The sequence below is a fragment of the Papio anubis genome, chromosome 2 (assembly GCF_008728515.1).
Source record: "Papio anubis isolate 15944 chromosome 2, Panubis1.0, whole genome shotgun sequence".
Lineage (NCBI taxonomy): Eukaryota > Metazoa > Chordata > Mammalia > Primates > Cercopithecidae > Papio > Papio anubis.
Window position 1 is genome coordinate 97,845,784 of NC_044977.1, and position 18,518 is coordinate 97,864,301.

Sequence of the window (18,518 nt, forward strand, 5' to 3'; positions counted from 1 at the left end):
GAAGCAATTGTCTAGACACCTGACCCTATTACGGTTAAAGATCAGATTGAGTGAAACACTTTGGCTTTCGACTTGTAAGTGCACTGAATGTATTTAAGCACTAGAAAAACTTGTAATAATAATTTTGAGTTGGTCTGGTGAGTTACTCCGATTTCTCCCTGTAACCTGTTGCAGATATAAACTCCGTTCTGGGAGGCCGAGGCGGGCGGATCACGAGGTCAGGAGATCGAGACCATCCTGGCTAACACGGTGAAACCCTGTCTCTACTAAAAAATACGAAAAACTAGCCGGGCGAGGTGGCAGGCGCCTGTAGTCCCGGCTACTCGGGAGGCTGAGGCAGGAGAATGGCGTAAAAACCCGGGAGGTGGAGCTTGCAGTGAGCTGAGATCCGGCCACTGCACTCCAGCCTAGGCGACACAGCGAGACTCCGTCTCAAAAAAAAAAAAAAAAAAAAACAAAAAAAACAAAAAAAAAACTCCGTTCTTTCCCAGTCTATCTGCATCTCGTTACTGAACGGCGAGAACAAGCAGTCGGACCCGAACCCCACCTCACCCGAAGCCGAAACCCCTCACCCCCATCCCTTTCCGGCCCGTGAGGCGTCCGCAGGCGGTCGGCACACGGGACACGGCGTTCGCGGTGCTCGCCTCCGCTGCCCAAGGAGAAAAGAGGAGAAATCTGAAGAGCCCGCGGGCCAGGAGCCAAAACCCCTCAAGTGCCCTGGCGCGAACCCTGGGCGCCAAGCTCTCACGTCTGTTTCCTCCAGTACGCTAGAGCCGGGGTAGTGGGCCGGCACTCACCGCCCCAGCCAATCCGGGACCCGCTCTGGACTGCCCCACCCGCCGCGCACACGCACGCGTCGTTTTGCGGCCGCTGGCCTCTGATTGGCTGGGACGGTTGTGGGTGGGGAGAAGCCGGCCGGACAGGTTAGCGCTGCAGGGACTGGAAGCCGGTTGGCGTGTAAGAGGATTTCTCGCTCTAGGTAAGCGAAACAAGCCGGGGACTGTGAGCCAGGGTCACGGGCCGCGGGACGGGAAGAAGTGGGGCAGCGCTTGGCCAGGCCGAAATGACTTTGGGGGGGGGTGGGGGGTGGGGGCTGGGGGCTGGGGACCGTTGTCTGGAATGAGGGAGGAGAGGTGGAGTTGCCGGGGCTCAGGCCCGGCCTCGAGCATGGGAGGAGGAGAGGGGTCAGGAACCGAGGCCTGGGGTCCTTAGGGTGAGGGGAGACGGAGCCAGCGAGGTGATGGAGCAGAAGCTTGTGGAGTGAGTTGTTGCTGAGCGGGGAAGACTCGCTGCTAGGGTGGTAATGAGAGGCGGGAGTAGGAGAGTGTTGGCTGGGCCCGACGGCGGGGAGCGAGGAGCGGGAGCGTCCCCAGAGCTTGGAACATTCTGAAGAGCAGGCTGAGCGGCGGGCGAGCGCTCTGGTCACGGAGTCCCGACAAGGTCACAGGAAGAGAGGCGGCGAGGAAGGTCGGGAGGTTGAGGGGAGGGCGTACTAGCAGAGGACCTTCCAGTCCTGATCTTGCTTTTCTCTGCGACCTGGTGTTTCCTCCACCCTGGGAAAGTGACCAGGCCTAGGGCCCTGTGTATTGCTTCTGTGACCGAATTAAATTTTTCTCCTGCCGAGTCGGCGGGTTAGAGATTACAAAGCACAGCGTGAGGGCAGAATTGGGAGCTGCCGACATGATGCAGCAGTGATATTCGCCTTGTCTTAAATTCCCGGAGTGGGAAGCCGCTATTTCCCTCTTCGGAGTATTCCCCACGACAGGGATCTCTGCTTCGGGAAGTACAAAAGCACTTTCGAGTAAGACAGGTTTGGATGGAAAGTTCTAACAGGTTGAAGCGGTAACAACCTGGTCATGAAGCTCCAGCATGACACACATATTTGGAATCCTGTATACTAGGGGTTCTCTTTGTGCACCAGAGTCACTTGAAGGGGCTTCTTAAAGTAAAAATTCCTCGAGCGCTGCCGCAGACCACCTGAATCCAGATCTCCATGCTGGGGCCTTCGCAGCCATTTTAAACAGGCTGATGGGCAACTGATGCAAAATCAAAGTTTGAAGCCAGCATTGCTTTAGATAGTAGTTCCCGTGACAAAATAACTGTGAAGAAAGATCCTTCATTCAGCCTGTTACGTCTCCTGATGCTGGACGGCTCATCTTCCCTTAATGCCACTTTTAGGTTCTCTGTGGAAAGGTCTTCAGTCGTGTCTTACTAAGCGTACAGAATAATTTGTGCTCTTCAAACTGACTTTGAATATCTGGTTACTGGTGCCTTTTTTAGCGTCTATTCAACTTTCTGACAGAGATCTGGGACAATTACTGTGGGTGGATAATAAAGGAAAGTCTGGCAGTGGTGTAGTGAAAAAAGTCTTTTCAAATCACAATTGAAATTGTTAGATGAGTTAAGTCACTGAAGAAGATTCCATTTAACTTAGGCATGACTTTTTTATATGTATCATTCAAAGAGAACAACGTGGGCTTCTGTTGAGTAATGGATTCTTACATTTTCTAATCAGATTTCTTATCTGCAAATTTAATCTAATTTACATCAGCAGCATAAGATTGATGTTTTGGCAATATATTGTCAATCAAAAGAACCCAGGACTCTATATCAGAAGAGCTGGATTCTAATCCTGCCCCACCAGACATGTATTCCTTGTACTGAGCAATTGGTATAATCCTCTCACAACCTTTTCCCCACCTGTAAAATAAGGCTGTTGGCCTGGATTATTCATCTGATTTGTTACTCTCAAATTATATGATTCGAAATTATTGTTCCTGATGCTTAACCAGTTTTCAATTCAGGTGGCTATAAACTATGAATACTTTGGAAACTTACACGTGGTAATTAGAAAGACAGTTATCAAAATTTTGTATTCATACAATATTTTAGGTATGTACTATATGGGAATTATAATATTTGGACTACAGAATAACAAGTGATATGTGTTGGATTTTTAAATATTCATCCTTATTAATTTTATTCTGAAATGTACACATAAGGTGATCTGGAATCACAGACAGATTATCGTCTCGTTTCAAGCAAGTAATGGCCATTTTGTTCCCCACACCCTGATTCTTACCACAGGGGCTATTTTCTGAAAGCCAGGTCACATGCCCCATCCATACAAACTTCAAGAGTCTGTATCATAGGTGAAGAACAGAGAAATAGATTTTCTTCTGTTCTTGACTTATATACAGGAAAGAGACAACTAACCCCCTCCCTCCTGAAAGGAGGGGGGAAAAAAAAAAAAAAAAAAAACCTTTTGCTCCATTGACCCGTTGGAGAATTAGAGTCAACCAGATGTGAGATAATTATAAGAAAAACTACCAACTTTCTTGCTGTTTTTTAAAAACCATTTATGTCCTGTTTTTGTTTGTTTGTTGGGTCCCTCAGCAAGGGTCTTGCTTGTTTCCCAGGCTGGAGTGCAGTGGCTGGATCATGACTCACCACAGCCTCCGCCTTCCAGGCTCAAGCAGCCCTCCTGCCTCAGCCTCCTGAGGAGGTAGGACTACAGGTGTGCACCATGATGCCCGGCTACCAACTTCCTTGCTTTTAAAGACAATTCCCAAATGATTTTTTAGTTTAGAAATGATTCAGGCAAAAAAGGGGAAAACATGCTTTTATATCTGCAGAAGTTTTTAGTTTTTAAAAGTGGATTGTGGTATATAATAGTTTTATCCCCTGTGTTGCAAGGAACTAAGACCTCAGGTTATTTCTCTTTTCATAGGTACAATATAAGAAACGTAAAAGAAATAAGCACTTAAGAACATACAGTTTGGCATTTTTCTTACTGATTAAACTCTACAAATCTGGATGATTGTTATTTTTTTTCCACTCAGTATTCCTGAGTAACCTAAGAATGCTTTCAGTGGTTGAGAAATGTAACTTTTAAATGTATGCAAGAAACATTTGTAGTGTACCTATTATATATAGGATATTGCACCAGGCAGTGGAGTTGGATACAAGTAGAGCAGGTATTGGCCCCGACTTAAGGATTCTAGCAAAAGAAACAGACAAACTGATGGTTTTAAGGGTTATAAGGAAAGTACAAGATCCTATGGGACTGCATAACCAAAGCACTTACAAACTTAAAGAGACAGAAATTTCTGAGAGGAGGTCAATTAAGATGTGAACCTGAGTCCAATATGGTGACGCCCAGCGGCGGTGTGAACTGTGAGGAATTTGCCTAGTTCCAGGAATTACTCAAGGTGATGTGGACAATTGATGACAGACTAGTACATGAATTAAACACTACGGTTCCAACAGCTTCCTTTGCAGGGAAAATTGATGCCAGCCAAACCTGTAAACAACTTTGAGTCTTTGATGGCAGCTCATGCCAACAGGGACAGAGTCATTGAAAAACTGTACAGCGCAGACCTCAGTAGTAGTAAAAAACCTCCAAGAAGAGAGAGAAAAGAATTTGGACGATTTAATATTGCTAAAGCAACTCAGAAGAGAATAGACTAAGTTGAAATGGATGCAGTCAGAATGGTAAATGACAGGAGCTGGAAGGAGTTTAATGAATGCTGTGGAATTCACTTCAAGCCTCCAAAGAATGAATAGAGATACTTTTTTTTTTTTTTAAGGACCAGATCATCTCATAAGAGCTAAGCATGACAGATGTCAACAGGGCGGGCTTCCTAAGATTGTTTCTGAGCCAATAGTCCAAGACCTTTTGTTGATTTCAGCCCCACTTAGCCAAGACCTCAAGTATAAATAATTCTGATAATTATGGAGAAATCAACTGCTATTTTATACTGATTCTGTTAAAAAAAAAATGTTTTGTAACTATTAAAATAATTTTCTGACTCAGTGTAAAAAAAGAAAAACCAAACCTGAAAAAGAAAATGGGAGGAGTTAGCTAGGAAAGAGTATCTGAAGGGGATGGAAGGGAGGGAAACTCTCACAAGTAGAGGAATCAGCTTGTGCAAAGGCTTGGAGGTATAGAGAGCATCTTAAAAATACTTAATGTGGGCTGAGAGCTTTGGGAGGCCTAGGCGGGCGGATCACAAGATCAGGAGATCGAGACCATCCTGTGAATGGTGAAACCCCATCTCTACTAAAAATACAAAAAATTAGCCGGGCGCCATGGCGGGCACCTGTAGTCCCAGCTACTCGGGAGGCGGAGGTGGGAGAATGGCATGAACCCGGGAGGCAGAGCTTGCAGTGAGCCAAGATTGCGCCACTGCACTCCAGCCTAGGTGACTGAGCGAGACTCCGTCTCCAAAAGAAAAAAAAAAAAAAAAATTAATGTGGTTAGAATGTGGGGTTGGGAAGGGAAATGAAAGGATTTGTGAGCCCTTTGAGAAGGTCATGATTTTTTTTATTTTTCTTTTTATTTTTTAAAATTTGAGATGGAGTCTCACTCTGTTGTCCAGGCTGGAGTGCAGTGGCGCAATGTTGGTTCACTGTAACCTCCGCCTCCTGGGTTCAAGCGATTCTCCTGCCTCAGCCTCCCCAAGTAGCTGGGATTTCAGGCGGGCACTCCACCAAGCCCACCACCATGCCCAGCTAATTTTTGTATTTTTAGTAGAGATGGGGTTTCACCATGTTGGCTAGGCTGGTCTACAGTGTTTAATCTCTCCATCCAGTCCATTTATGCAGTTTCTTCAAAGCCAGTCTCAAGTGTTTCTCTGTGAAAGGTGCCAAACCTCCTTTAGCTAAAACACATCACTCTCTAAATTCAGACCTTGTCTGTGTTAGGCTATTGACAATTAATCACACTGTGATTGAAACCACCATTGCAAAATTATAACTGAGACAGTGAAAGAGATAGGACCTAGCCAAAAAAAAGACAGAACCAGGCATGATGGCTCACGTCTATAATCCTAGCACTTTGGGAGGCTGAGGCGGGCAAATCACTTGGGGCCAGGAGTTTGAGACCAGCCTGGCCAACATGGCAAAACCCCATCTCTACTAAAAATACAAAGAAATTACCCAGGCATGGTGGTGCACGCCTGTTATCCCAGCTGTTAGGCTAAGGCACAAATCGCTCAAACCTGGGAGGCAGAAGTTGGTGAGCCAAGATTGAGATCGTGCTCCAGCTTTGGGTGACAGAACTAGACCCTGTCTCATAAAATAAAAATAGAAAAATAAAGCAAAGATGGTAACAGCCCTTTCCCAAAACAAACCCCCTTCTTGCCTGGGGACTAGACGGCCTTTGGAGAACTAACGAATTAGCCACAACTTAGAAATTACATTTTAGGAGTCATGCAGCTGGAGGTTACAAGATTCTGACCCTCCCTAAAATGATCCTAAGATCAGTGCATGAGATATTTTGCAGACCCTGCACTTGATCAACTGGTACCACCCAGATCAATAAACTGGCTCATCTGATCTTACGTCCCCTACCTAGGAACTGACTCAGCACAAGAGGACAGCTTCAACTTCCCATTTCATCTCCAACCCAACCAATCAGCACTCTATTCACTGGCCTTTCCCTACCCACCAAATTATCCTCAAAAACTGATCCCTGAATGCTCCAAGAGGCTGATTTGACTAATTAAAACCCTGGTCTCCCACGCAGCTGGCTTTGGGTGAATTGTTCTTTCTCTATTGTAATTCCCCTGTCTTGATAAATCAGCTCTGTCTAGCCAGCGAGCAAGGTGAACCTGTTGGGCGGTTACATGATTTCTCTTTTTTAAAAAAAAAAAAACTAATTTTTGAACCATTAATTACTTTAGCGTTTATATTGTATTATTCAGATATATAGTGAGTATCTTGAACCTTGAGCTTATTGAACCTTATGTATAATAAAGCTCAGTAGTTAGGAGTTTATTCAATTAACAAGTAATGGAGTACAAAAAGAAGGTCTAAGTCCAATCTAAATTTTCTTTTATTTTCTTCTATGTCAGATGACAGGGTTAAGTCATCTCAATGAAGGTGAGGCTTATAGGGATGAATTCACTTTCTAAACTAAGCACACCACCCCCTACCTCTGGAGTTGCATTTTCGTTGAGGACCTTAACTGCCACTAACTCCCCTTGAGTAGCAAGGTGTTGAATGAGAGGTATTTTTATCAAAGGGAGCATAATGCATATGAAAAACCCAGAAGTGAAAGTAAGATTTTATATGGATGATAGGGTGGGCATAGACTTTTAAGTTTATTGTAATTGGCACTAATTAGAGACTTGTATACTTAAACTGTGCTTCAGCCCCTTATTTTATCTGTGGGTAAAGTTTACTGCAATTCAAAATAGTTCAGTGAAGAAAGTATATTTTGTTATTGTGGCTAAAATGAAATTGAATTTGTTAATGCCTCATTGTGGTAAAAGGCTATTCACTGAGACGACTGAAAAGGAGGAAAGGAGCCTTTGATCCCTGTGATAATGAAAATGATTTTTTTTTTTTTAACCCCTATCCCCTTACTCATATGGTATCAGGCTAGTTCTTGCCTTTGGGATGCCATTTAAAGGAATTATAAAAAGAGGATAGAGTTTTAAAGGGAAGCCTGGGGGATGTGAGGTATGTAAAGGAAGGCAGATCTGAAGCTTAGAAGATATTAAGAAGACCCTGAGGGTAATTCAGTTTTGTGCTGCAGTGATGTTAAAAATGCTAATCGTAGGGCCAGACTTGGTAGCTCACGCCTGTAATCCCAACACTGGGAGGCAGGTGGATCACCTGAGGTCAGGAGTTCGAGACCAGTCTGACCAAGATGGTGAAACCCCATCTCTACTAAAAATACAAAAAAGTTAGCCAGGCATGGTGGCAGGCACTTCTAATCCCAGGTATCTGGGAGGCTGAAGCAAGAGAATCACTTGAACCTGGGAGGCAGAAGTTGTAGTGAGCCAAGACTGCGCCACTGCACTCCAGCCTGGGCAACAAGAACAAAACTCCATCTCAAAAAAAAAAAAAGAAGAAGAAAAAGCTAATCATAGGCTGGCACAGTGGCTCAGCAGTTTGGGAGGCTGAGGTGGGTGGATCACTTGAGGTCAGGAGTGAAACCCTGTCTCTACTAAAAAATACAAAAAAATTAGTCAGGCATGGTGGTGTGTGCCAAGTGGAGGTTGCAGTGAGCTGAGATGGTGCCACTGCACTCCAGCCTGGGCAACAGAGCAAGAGTCGGTCTCAAAAAAGAAAAAAACTAATCATAGGTCATAAAAAAATCTAAAAGGCTATGAAGGAGACATTTCTACCAATATTATTTGAAATAAAAGCTTTGTTCTTAAAATGAGTAAATAATGAGCTAGGTAGAAACTTTGGCTATTCAGAATAACTACGCTTTCCCCCAGGGGCAACCATCATGGATAACAGATTACTGTAATAGATTAGAAACTAATCTGAAGTGAAAACTGAAGCAAGGAAGCACATTGGAATAAATAAACCAGCAGTTGAAAGCAATAAAGACTGCACTTAACTACACCGAAAAGTGCTAAGTAGGATTTCCAATGTGATATTGAAGGTTCAATAGGAGTTCTCAGTTTGGTTTGAGTAACTTAAAATTGTCAAGTTAAATAGTTGATTAAGGATGAAGATAGCCAGAAAATTAGTAGCTACTATTTTAATTGATAAAAGTAACATCAATTTAAAATTTTTCGCTATTTTTAATAACATTTTGCTAAAAATGAATGGGTTGTACCGGAGAAACGGCAAAACAATAGGGGGAATAAATGTATACAACTCTCCCTGAGGGTGACTATACGTTAAAAATACAGTTAATTTCTAAAAATATTTTTTAACTTTAAGATTATGGATAACATATGCTAAGATTCTCATGGAAGTTAGGAATATTTTATTTTTTATTTTATTTTATTTTTTTTTTGAGACGGAGTCTCGCTCTGTCGCCCAGGCTGGAGTGCAGTGGCGCGATCTCGGCTCACTGCAAGCTCCGCCTCCCGGGTTCACGCCATTCTCCCGCCTCAGCCTCCGAGTAGCTGGGACTACAGGCGCCCGCCACCACGCCCGGCTAGTTTTTTGTATTTTTAGTAGAGACAGGGTTTCACCATGTTAGCCAGGATGGTCTCGATCTCCTGACCTCGTGATCCACCCGCCTCGGCCTCCCAAAGTGCTGGGATTACAGGCTTGAGCCACCGCGCCCGGCCAGGAATATTTTAAATACATCCAGATATTTAATAATGTTCAGATGCTTTTAATTACAGAACCTCATAGAAATTCTCTCTCAGGGTGATTCTTCAAGCAGTCACTATGTCAACAGACACAGGTGTTTCCCTTCCTTCATATGAGGAAGATCAGGGATCCAAACTTATTCGAAAAGCTAAAGAGGCACCATTCGTACCTGTTGGTAAGTTTGACTGACATTTTAGTGATCTTGAATACGGTAGAGCTGTGATAAACTTGTTCATTGAGTATATCCTGAAAGAATGTATTTTCCATTTTTTTCTTATGTTGTTGAAATATGCTGATATTGGCATAATATAAATCTCATCACAATGATTCTTCTGTATGTATTCAGACTCTTTCTTTCTTTTTGGAGACAGGGTCTCTTTCGCCTAGACTGAAGTGCAGTGGCTCGATCATAGCTCACTGCCACCACCCCTCAACCTCTCAGGTTCTTGATCCTTCCACCTCAGCCTCCTAAGTAGCTGGGACCACAGGCGTGCACCACCACACCCAGCCAATTTTTGTATTTTTGTATAGACACAGGGTTTTGCCATGTTGCCTAGGCTGGTCTTGAACTCTTGGGCTCAAGCAATCTGTGCACCCTCAGCCTATTGCTAGGATTATAGGTGTGAGCCACCACTCCAGCTGAGACTTCTTATTTTATTGAGTCTTATTTCAGTGAATAATGTTGTTTTGGTGAAGCCCAAGACCACCCTTTCACGTTAGATGATTGGGCCAAGACTCATAAGACTCAAAACTGCTTGTTATGGTCATAGTTATAGTTTATTACAGCAATGGGATATAGGTTAAAGTCAACAAAGACGTATAGAATGAAGTCTAGGATAAACCAGACACAAAATTCTAGGTGTCCCCTTCCCAGGGAGTTCCAGAGGGAGAGGGGGTACATTTAATTCTTCAGTACTGATGATGTAATATGTGGCAATACATGCTAAGTCTTGCCATCCAGGGAAGAAGCCCACCAAGCCTTGGTAACCAGGTTTTATTGAGGTGTCAGTCATGACTGAAATTAGCTATTCAGTCTCCTGTCCCCCAGAGGTCAGACTCGCAGGCATATTAAAATTCATTTAATGTGCACTTAAAACAGATGAAAGGTGAAATTTATAGTATATAAACTAATCTCAAGAAAAAGTTTAAAAATTTTTAATTGTACAAAGAATTTAAAAATTACCTTTAATGCCACCATTTAGATATAACTATTGTTACCATTTTGATGTACATATTTTTTCCAGTTGTTTTTTCTTTTTTTATCTTTGCAAATTCAGTATCATACTAAGATGCATATAAGTATTATAATTTTTATCTCATGTTTTTACCTATGTTATTTGAAACTCGACTTTTGTTTTTCCCCCCGAGGAGTTTTGCTCTTGTTGCCCAGGCTGGAGTGCAATGGCGCGATGTCAGCTCACTGCAACCTCCACCTCTTGAGTTCAAGTGATTATCCTGCCTCAGCCTCCCAAGTAGCTAGAATTACAGGTGCCCGGCACCACACCAGCTAATTTTTTAGTATTTTTAGTAGAGTCGGGGGTTTCATCCTGTTGGCCAGGCTGGTCTCGAACTCCTGATCTCAGGTGATCCACCTGCCTCAGTCTCCCAAAGTGCTGGGATTACAGGCGTGAGCCACCATGCCTGGCCTAAAAACTCCACTTTTTTTTTGAAACGGAGTCTCCCTCTGTCGCCCAGGCTGGAGTGCAGTGGCACAATCTTGGCTCACTGCAAGCTCCGCCTCCTGAGCTCACACCATTCTCCTGCCTCAGCCTCCCGAGTAACGGGACTACAGGTGCCTGCCACCACGCCTGGCTAATTTTTTCTATTTTTCAGTAGAGACAGGGTTTCACTGTGTTAGCCAGGATGGTCTCGATCTCCTGACCTCGTGGTCCACCCGCCTCAGCCCCCAAAGTGCTGGGATTATAGGCGTGAGCCACCACGCCTGGCCAGAACTCCACTTTTAATGACTTAATTTATATGATATAAATTACTATTATATATAACATTATAATCTTGGTAGAAATTTATGTGGTTTCTAATTTTTCATTATTAACAAACTACTGAGCATCTTTTTAGATGGCTCTCCAAGAAGTTAAAGGACTTTTTTTTTGTTTGTTTGTTTTTGAGATGGAGTCTCTCTCTGTTGTCCGGGCTGGAGTGCAGTGGCCGGATCTCAGCTCACTGCAAGCTCTGCCTCCCGGGTTTACGCCATTCTCCTGCCTCAGCCTCCCAAGTAGCTGGGACTACAGGTGCCTGCCATCTCGCCCGGCTAGTTTTTTGTATTTTTTAGTAGAGACGGGGTTTCACCGTGTTAGCCAGGATGGTCTCGATCTCCTGACCTCGTGATCCACCCGTCTCGGCCTCCCAAAGTGCTGGGATTACAGGCTTGAGCCACCGCGGCCGGCCAGAAGTTAAAGGACTTTGAAGTCTCTCGAAGGAATTTTTCTTCTGAGCATGTAATTAATAAGTTAGTTGCAAAAGTGCATAAAACAGAAAGGTACCATGCCCTGTGATGCTGACTCTGAAAGTCAACGGCAGTTTGCACAGTCTGTCAGTGTTTTCTTCTCCATATACTACCATAAATTATTATTTATAATTATTTTTAGATGAAATATTTTTCTTTAGCCTTGTTTTCGTTATCTTTTTATAACAATGCATATAGGAACTTTTGTATTTTTAATATCATTAATTTTGTAGATATACAATGTTTTGTAACAGAGATCTCTAAAATTTTTTGGTTGTACATTCCCTCAGTAAAAAATAATTTGAGCACGTACGTCCTGCCAGTGTGTTGTGTGTTTACCTATTTTTAAGTCATTTATAAGTACTTTTGTTCTTACACATTTGGTACATTATGAAATGGGCAGAAAGACATTTCAAAAGGATAAGATACAAATATAAAATTTTCTGCTCTTTAATGGGTTGTCATTTATACATATCCCTTCTTAGGAGTACATAAATCCTACAATGATTTAACCATTGCTTTATTGACGACATAGGAGTTGTTCCCATTATGTTGCTTTTACAAACTGTTGGAAGAGTATGTGTGTAAAAATTAAATATCCTTATATGTTTAATTGTACCAAAACAATTATTTACACCAATAGGCTGTGATGGGTTGGTTTTCCCATACTCTCAATAGCACTAGATATTATCATTCTTTGAGCATCTTTTCATATGTGTTGGTCATTCAGGCTTCTCTTCTGTGAATTAGCTTTTTTGTTTTTTTCTTTTTTGTTTTTGCTTTTGTTTCTGTTTCAACTAGGTTGTCTTTTTCTAATTAAATTATAATTATGTATTTTAGGTATTATGTCTTCTTATATGTTGCAAGGCCTTCATGATCCTGGGACTACTTAGGTTCCTGTATTTCCTTATGTTCTTGATTTATCATTGAGATACTAATCTATCTGGAATTTATTTGTAGGTATAACATGAGGCAAAATCTAACTTTATACTTTTTCCATATGGATGCCTTAATTTTCTAACACAGTAATTTGGGTATCTATTTTGCATTCTTTTACCACTTATTTGAAATGTGAACTATGTCATACACGAACCATAGGTTTGTTACTGAACTACTGTACCTATTTTGTTACTTTGATCTGTCTGCCAGAAACTTAATGGTATGTTTAGAACCTCATAAGCCAGTACCCTTTCACTATTCTACCTTCTCAAATAGAGCTTGCCTGTTTACTTTGAAATTAGCTTGTTAATTGCAGCTACTCAGGAAGCCAAGGCAGGAGGGTCACTTGAGCCCAGGGGTTCAGGGCGGTAGTGTATAATGGTCATGCCTGCGAATACCCACTGAACTCTAGTCTGGGAAATATAGGAAGACCCCGTGTCTAAAAAAAAGAGAGAAAAGAAAAAGAAATTGGCCTGCCCAGCCCAAAATGGGGGAAAATGTCTCATTTTTACATTTGGATTAGATTGAATTTATTAATTTGGGGAGAATGGGAATCTTAGAATGTGGTGCATCTACCGATTTTCATGCAAACCTTTTGTGTCCTTAAATATAATTTTATTGTTTTCTGTAGGTCTAGAAATTTAATTTCTCTAGATATGCTTTTTAATGTATTCATCAAAGTAATCTTTTTTCTTACTGGTTCTAGTTGTGTTTCTTTTTGTTCTTTTGAGACGGAGTCTTGCTCTGTCGCCCAGGGTGGAGTGCAGTGGCACAATCTCAGCTTACTGCAACCTCTGCCTCCCGGGTTCAAGCAATTCTTGTGCCTCAGCCTCCCGAGTAGCTGGTATTACAGGTGCCTGCCACCACGCCTGGCTGATTTTTGTAGTTTTAGTAGAGACAGGGTTTTGCCATGTTGGCCAGGTTGGTCTGGAATTCCTGACCTCAAATGATCCACCTGCCTCGGCCTCCCAAAGTACTGGGATTACAGGCATGAGCCGCTGCACCTGGCCTCTAGTTGTGTTTCATTTGATTCTCTTGGATTTCCTATACACAGTTAGATGATCTGCAAACCAGTAGTGTTTCTTCCTAAATTATGCCTATAGTTTTTTTTATGTGATTTAAAATTGTTTAGGATCTCCAGGCAACAACAGCAGTATTCACATGTATCCCTGACTTATTCTTATCTTTAAAGGGAACTTTTTTCCTTATCTCTTTTTCATTTTTTAATAAAAAATAAGACTGAGTGCTTTGGCTCATTCCTGTAATCCCAGTGCTTTAGGGGGCTGAGGCAGGAGGATCACTTGAGCCTAGGAGTTCAAGACAGCCTGGGCAACACAGTGAGACCCTGTTTTGTGTTTTTAGTAGAGATGGGGTTTCACCATTTTGGCCAGACTAGTCTTGAACTCCTGTTTTCAAGTGATCCACCTGTCTCAGCCTCCCAAAGTGCTTGGATTACAGGTGTGAGCCACTGCACCCAGCCTCTCGTGTTACCTTAATTTTGTTTTGGTATCAGGGATTTGTTTTCTTGGGAAATATATTGGAAAAAAATGTATTGGTATGTTTTTAATGCCCTGGAATACTTTTAAATAACATGAATTGAGAATGCCCTTATAATTTTTATTAGACCTTGTTAATAAAACTATTTGGGTCTTTATCTTTTGGGGATAAAGCATGGATTGCCCATTTAATTCTTTCTGTGGTTATTGGTATAGAAAGGTTTTCTACAACTTCTTGAATCAAATTTAGGAATTTGTAGTTTCCTCAGAAATCATTCATTTCACCTAGATTTTCAAATTTAATTGGCAAAGAGCAATCATCTCTTATTTTTAAAAATCTCTTTACCACTTGTGATTATATCCACTTTCTCATTCCTAATGTTGTATATTTATTTTCTCTTTGATCAGACTTCCTGGAGGTTTTACAATTTTATTTGTTCTAAGAACCAGTACTGTTTTTATTTTTCAAATAATGTTTGATAGTTTCCTAATCTCTCAGTTTTTACTTTAACCTCCAAATCTAGTTATTGGTGCTCAGCTTCTCAGTGGTTAGAGGGCGGGTGTGTGTGTGTGGCTGTTTTATGTCTTCATTGCTAAGTTTTGGCTTTATGGTAGTCGTCCAGGAAGAAGGCCTTTTTAGAAGTTGGAATTTTCTTCGTGGCCTGATAAACGATTGGTTTTGTCAAAGCTTCATAGACATTTGAAAGAATGTGGGATCTCTGTTATAATTAAAATATTAAATTTTATTTATTTTTAAGAATTTAAGTAAGGTTATTTAATGGTGCCGTTCAATTCTGTAGCTTTAGTTTGGGGCTTCTTATTCTGTTGTTTTCTGAAAGAGACATATTTTCCCATTTTGTTATCTTCTAATAGAGCTGATCTTGTGTTCCTAACAATTTTTGCCTCATTTATGTTACTGCTATATTAGATTATTTTAAAGCTTTATGACTATTTAAAAATGTATTTATTTATATGTATATATATAGTTTTTGAGATGGAGTCTCGCTCTGTTGCCCAGGCTGGACTGCAGTGGCGTGATCTCAGCTCACTGCAACCTCCGCCTCCCAGGTTTAAGCATTCTTTCTGCCTCAGCCTCCCGAGTAGCTGGAATTACAGGCACATGCCACCATGCCTGGCTAATTTTTTGTCTTTTTAGTAGAGATGGCCAGGCTGTTGGCCAAGCTGCTCTCAAACTCCTGACCTCAGGTAATCCACCTGCCTCAGCCTCCCAAAGTGCTAGGATGATGGGTGTGAGCTACCACTCCCAACCCTAATTTTTTTTTCTTCTTATGATTTGGAAGTTCTGAGGCTGTTCTTATACTGCTTGCTGGTGGTCTTCTTTACATTGTCAAACTAGGATGTGTTTTTTTCATCTATTTCCAGTATTAAAATGAATGTAAATTTATTCCCTAACTTAAGACCTTTAGCACACATTTTGTTGTAATAATCATAGCCTAATTTCAGATTCTTAATTTTTCTGTATTATACCAGTCATTTTCAAGGAACCAGTACAGATTTTCCTGTCTTTATTGCTCACCATTATATCTTAACCATTATGTCTTTATTTCTTGAACTGTCCATTTTGACTCACTGTTTTTATTTGACTGGATATTTTCCTCTAGGTTTTTGTATCAGCACGTGGGTGGCAGCTTGGGAAAGAGAGCCCTCCTGTAGTCCCAGTTATTAGGGAGGCTGAGCCAAGAGGATCACTTGAGCCCAGGAGTTCAAGGCTGCAGTGAGCTATGATTGTGCGACTGCACTCCAGCCTGGGCAACAGAGCAAGACCCCATCTCTTAAAAAATAAAATAATAAATCTTAAAAAGAAAACATGCAAGGTCATGTCCTGAATGCTTTTACCCTCAAAATGAATGAGAGTTTGGCTCTGTATAGAACTCTAGGATCATAATCCTTTTAACTGAAACTAATATTACTCTATTCTTTTCCTTTATTTACTTACATTCTTCCCAGTACAGTATTCCAAAGTTTGAAATATTCAGGCAATGTTTCTCAGTAGTAGTCATGTGTAGGATTGTCTCTGGTATATTAACTGATTACCTTGAGGGAGGGAAATAGGACAGAGAGGAAATGTAATAAATTCATTTTCTAAGTCAAGACCTTTGGCACACTTTTGTTCTGATGATCATAATCTAGGTTCCTGTTAATTCTCTAGCACTCTTTTAAAGGAGTTTCACTACTGGCCCCACAAACCCACATTTTTAAAGATAATCCTGACTTTTTGGATCTGCTATTGTTTGCTTCAAGATTTTTTGTTTTAACGGGGGAAAACATGAAAAACTCAATTTGTATGTTAGCTAATTAATGATCTGATAAAGAATCCTCATATAAATAATAAAATGTACATTGATTGATGGTAAAGTCATCTTGGTCCCTTCTCCTCATGCGTCTGACGTACTTGTTACTTTGTTTTACAGGACTAGCAGGTTTTGCAGCAATTGTTGCATATGGATTATACAAACTGAAGAGCAGGGGAAATACTAAAATGTCTCTTCATCTGATCCACATGCGTGTGGCTGCCCAAGGCTTTGTTGTAGGAGCAATGACTGTTGGTAGGTTCCTACAGGAAATTTTCAAATTTTCGTTTCTCATTGAAATATTTCTTGACGATCAAAATAGGTAAATATTTTTAGCTGACCTTTTAGCAGTTTGAGAATATCACTTATTTTCATGTAGAAAATGAATTAATGAAGATAATTCAAGTAGTGACATAGTTTTTCTATGATATATCCTACTAAGATTTTAAAGAAATGAAAAAAATCCTGTCAACCACTGACTTTATAATTTCATTGAAGAGCCTAGACGTGTAAATGGGGTTGGTAGTAACATCTGTTATCTGGGAGAGACATACAATTGCTATTTTATTGTGTTTTTAAAGGAGAGTTTCTTAAAGTGTAGGTATTACATGCTTCTATTGGCTTTATAATTCATTGACTTTATCTGGTATTATGTAGCAAGAGTGATTCCTTTCAAAGTTACCAGATAAATATTGATTGTTCTTTAAAAGAAATATTGTAATATGTGAAGTAGCCATACCAGCCCTTTACTACTTGGGAAACTACTATATGTAAAAAGAGTTTTAGAAATTTAAGATGTTTAAGAAGGCAAGAGTATAAGCTTCCTAGGGTCTTGTTCCCCTTGTAAATATTCCATGTTAGCAATGGTACTACTTTCAGCTATTTTATGAACTGGTTTTTATTTTTCAATATTTAAGAAAATATTGAAATGCTTAACTAGCATTCTTTTTCTTTAGGTATGGGCTATTCCATGTATCGGGAATTCTGGGCAAAACCTAAGCCTTAGAAGAAGAGATGCTGTCTTGGTCTTGTTGGAGGAACTTGCTTTAGTTAGATGTCTCATTATTGAAGTTACCTATTATTGTTGAAAATAAACTAATTTGTATGGATTTAGATGGTAACATGGCATTTTGAATATTGGCTTCCTTTCTTACAGGCTTGATTTGCCTGGTGACCGAATTACTAGTGACTAGTTTACTAACTAGGTCATTCAAGGAAGTCAAGTTAACTTAAACCTGTCACCTAAATGTACTTGATAGTGTTGAAATGTCCACCTTCTCAAATTTTTAAGATGAACTTAGTTCTAAAGAAGATAACAGGCCAGTCCTGAAGGTACTCCCAGTTTGCTGCAGAATCTCGTATTTTGGATGTTGTATAAGAGTCCTATTTCCCCCAGTTAATTCAACTTTTTTCTACCTATTTTACGGACTATCTGGCTCTGTTAGAACTCTGTCCAAAAAGTGCATGGAATATAGTTTGTAAAGCTTCCCACAGCTGACGATATATGTGCATGTGTTTAAACCAAATCCAGAAAGCTTATAATAGAACTGCATAATAGTAGTATTTATTAAAGAATCAGAATTGTAAACATGAGAATAACTTAAGGATTCTAGTTTCGTTTTTTGTAATTGCAAATTATATGTTTGCTGTTGATATATTATAATAATTTTTAAATGTCATCTTGAAATAGAAATACATATTTTAAGCATTCATGCAAAGGTAAATGAACACTTTTTTAATGTGTGTGTTGCTTATTTTTTCCATAAGAATTGTAAACATTGAACTGAACAAATTACCTGTAATGAATTTGATTAATGACTTATGAGCAGGCTGGTTTGGCCAGACAGTATACCCAAACTTTTATGTATTACAGAAGGCTATTACACTTGTGAAATTCTCTTGTCTAATCTAAATTTACATTCCATGGTGATAACATGGTATATGTATTGTTATTAAAGTAAGTGACCCATGTCAAATGTGTTGTGTTTATTTCATGAGGAAGAGCTTTCTGTAGAGGAACAAATTTGAGAACAAGTTTCAGGAAATTGCCTTTTTTGTTGTTCTCTAATCATGTGCTGCTCTCTGTTTCGACGATTTTAAAAATATTTTACTCTATGGTGTGTTTTACTTTCTTTCCTTTTGTGAGTAATTTTTGTTCTATTGATTATCCATATAAATTTTTTATTTTTTTTATTTTTTATTTTTTGAGAAAGAATTATTCTCTGGCACGTAGGCTGA

General features: G+C 40.4%; 1 protein-coding gene, 1 long non-coding RNA gene and 1 pseudogene across 2 annotated transcripts in view; 2 read left to right on the plus strand and 1 right to left on the minus strand.

Annotated features, from left to right (window-relative positions):
• Positions 1-833, minus strand: part of LOC110742589 — a 32,263-nt gene extending 31,430 nt beyond the window's left edge. The window contains exon 1 of the long non-coding RNA XR_002520427.2: positions 573-833. This is a non-coding gene — a long non-coding RNA (uncharacterized LOC110742589). The remainder of the gene's footprint in view (positions 1-572) is intronic.
• A 47-nt stretch (positions 834-880) lies between these two features.
• Positions 881-18,256, plus strand: HIGD1A (HIG1 hypoxia inducible domain family member 1A). The gene is made up of 4 exons (XM_021934517.2): positions 881-979; positions 9,126-9,244; positions 16,401-16,535; positions 17,237-18,256. Exons 2-4 carry the CDS (start codon positions 9,148-9,150, stop codon positions 17,284-17,286), a joined length of 282 nt encoding a protein of 93 aa, XP_021790209.1. The 5' UTR covers positions 881-979; positions 9,126-9,147; the 3' UTR covers positions 17,287-18,256.
• LOC103882108 lies at positions 4,042-5,043 on the plus strand (annotated as a pseudogene).
• Positions 18,257-18,518: the final 262 nt, after the last annotated feature.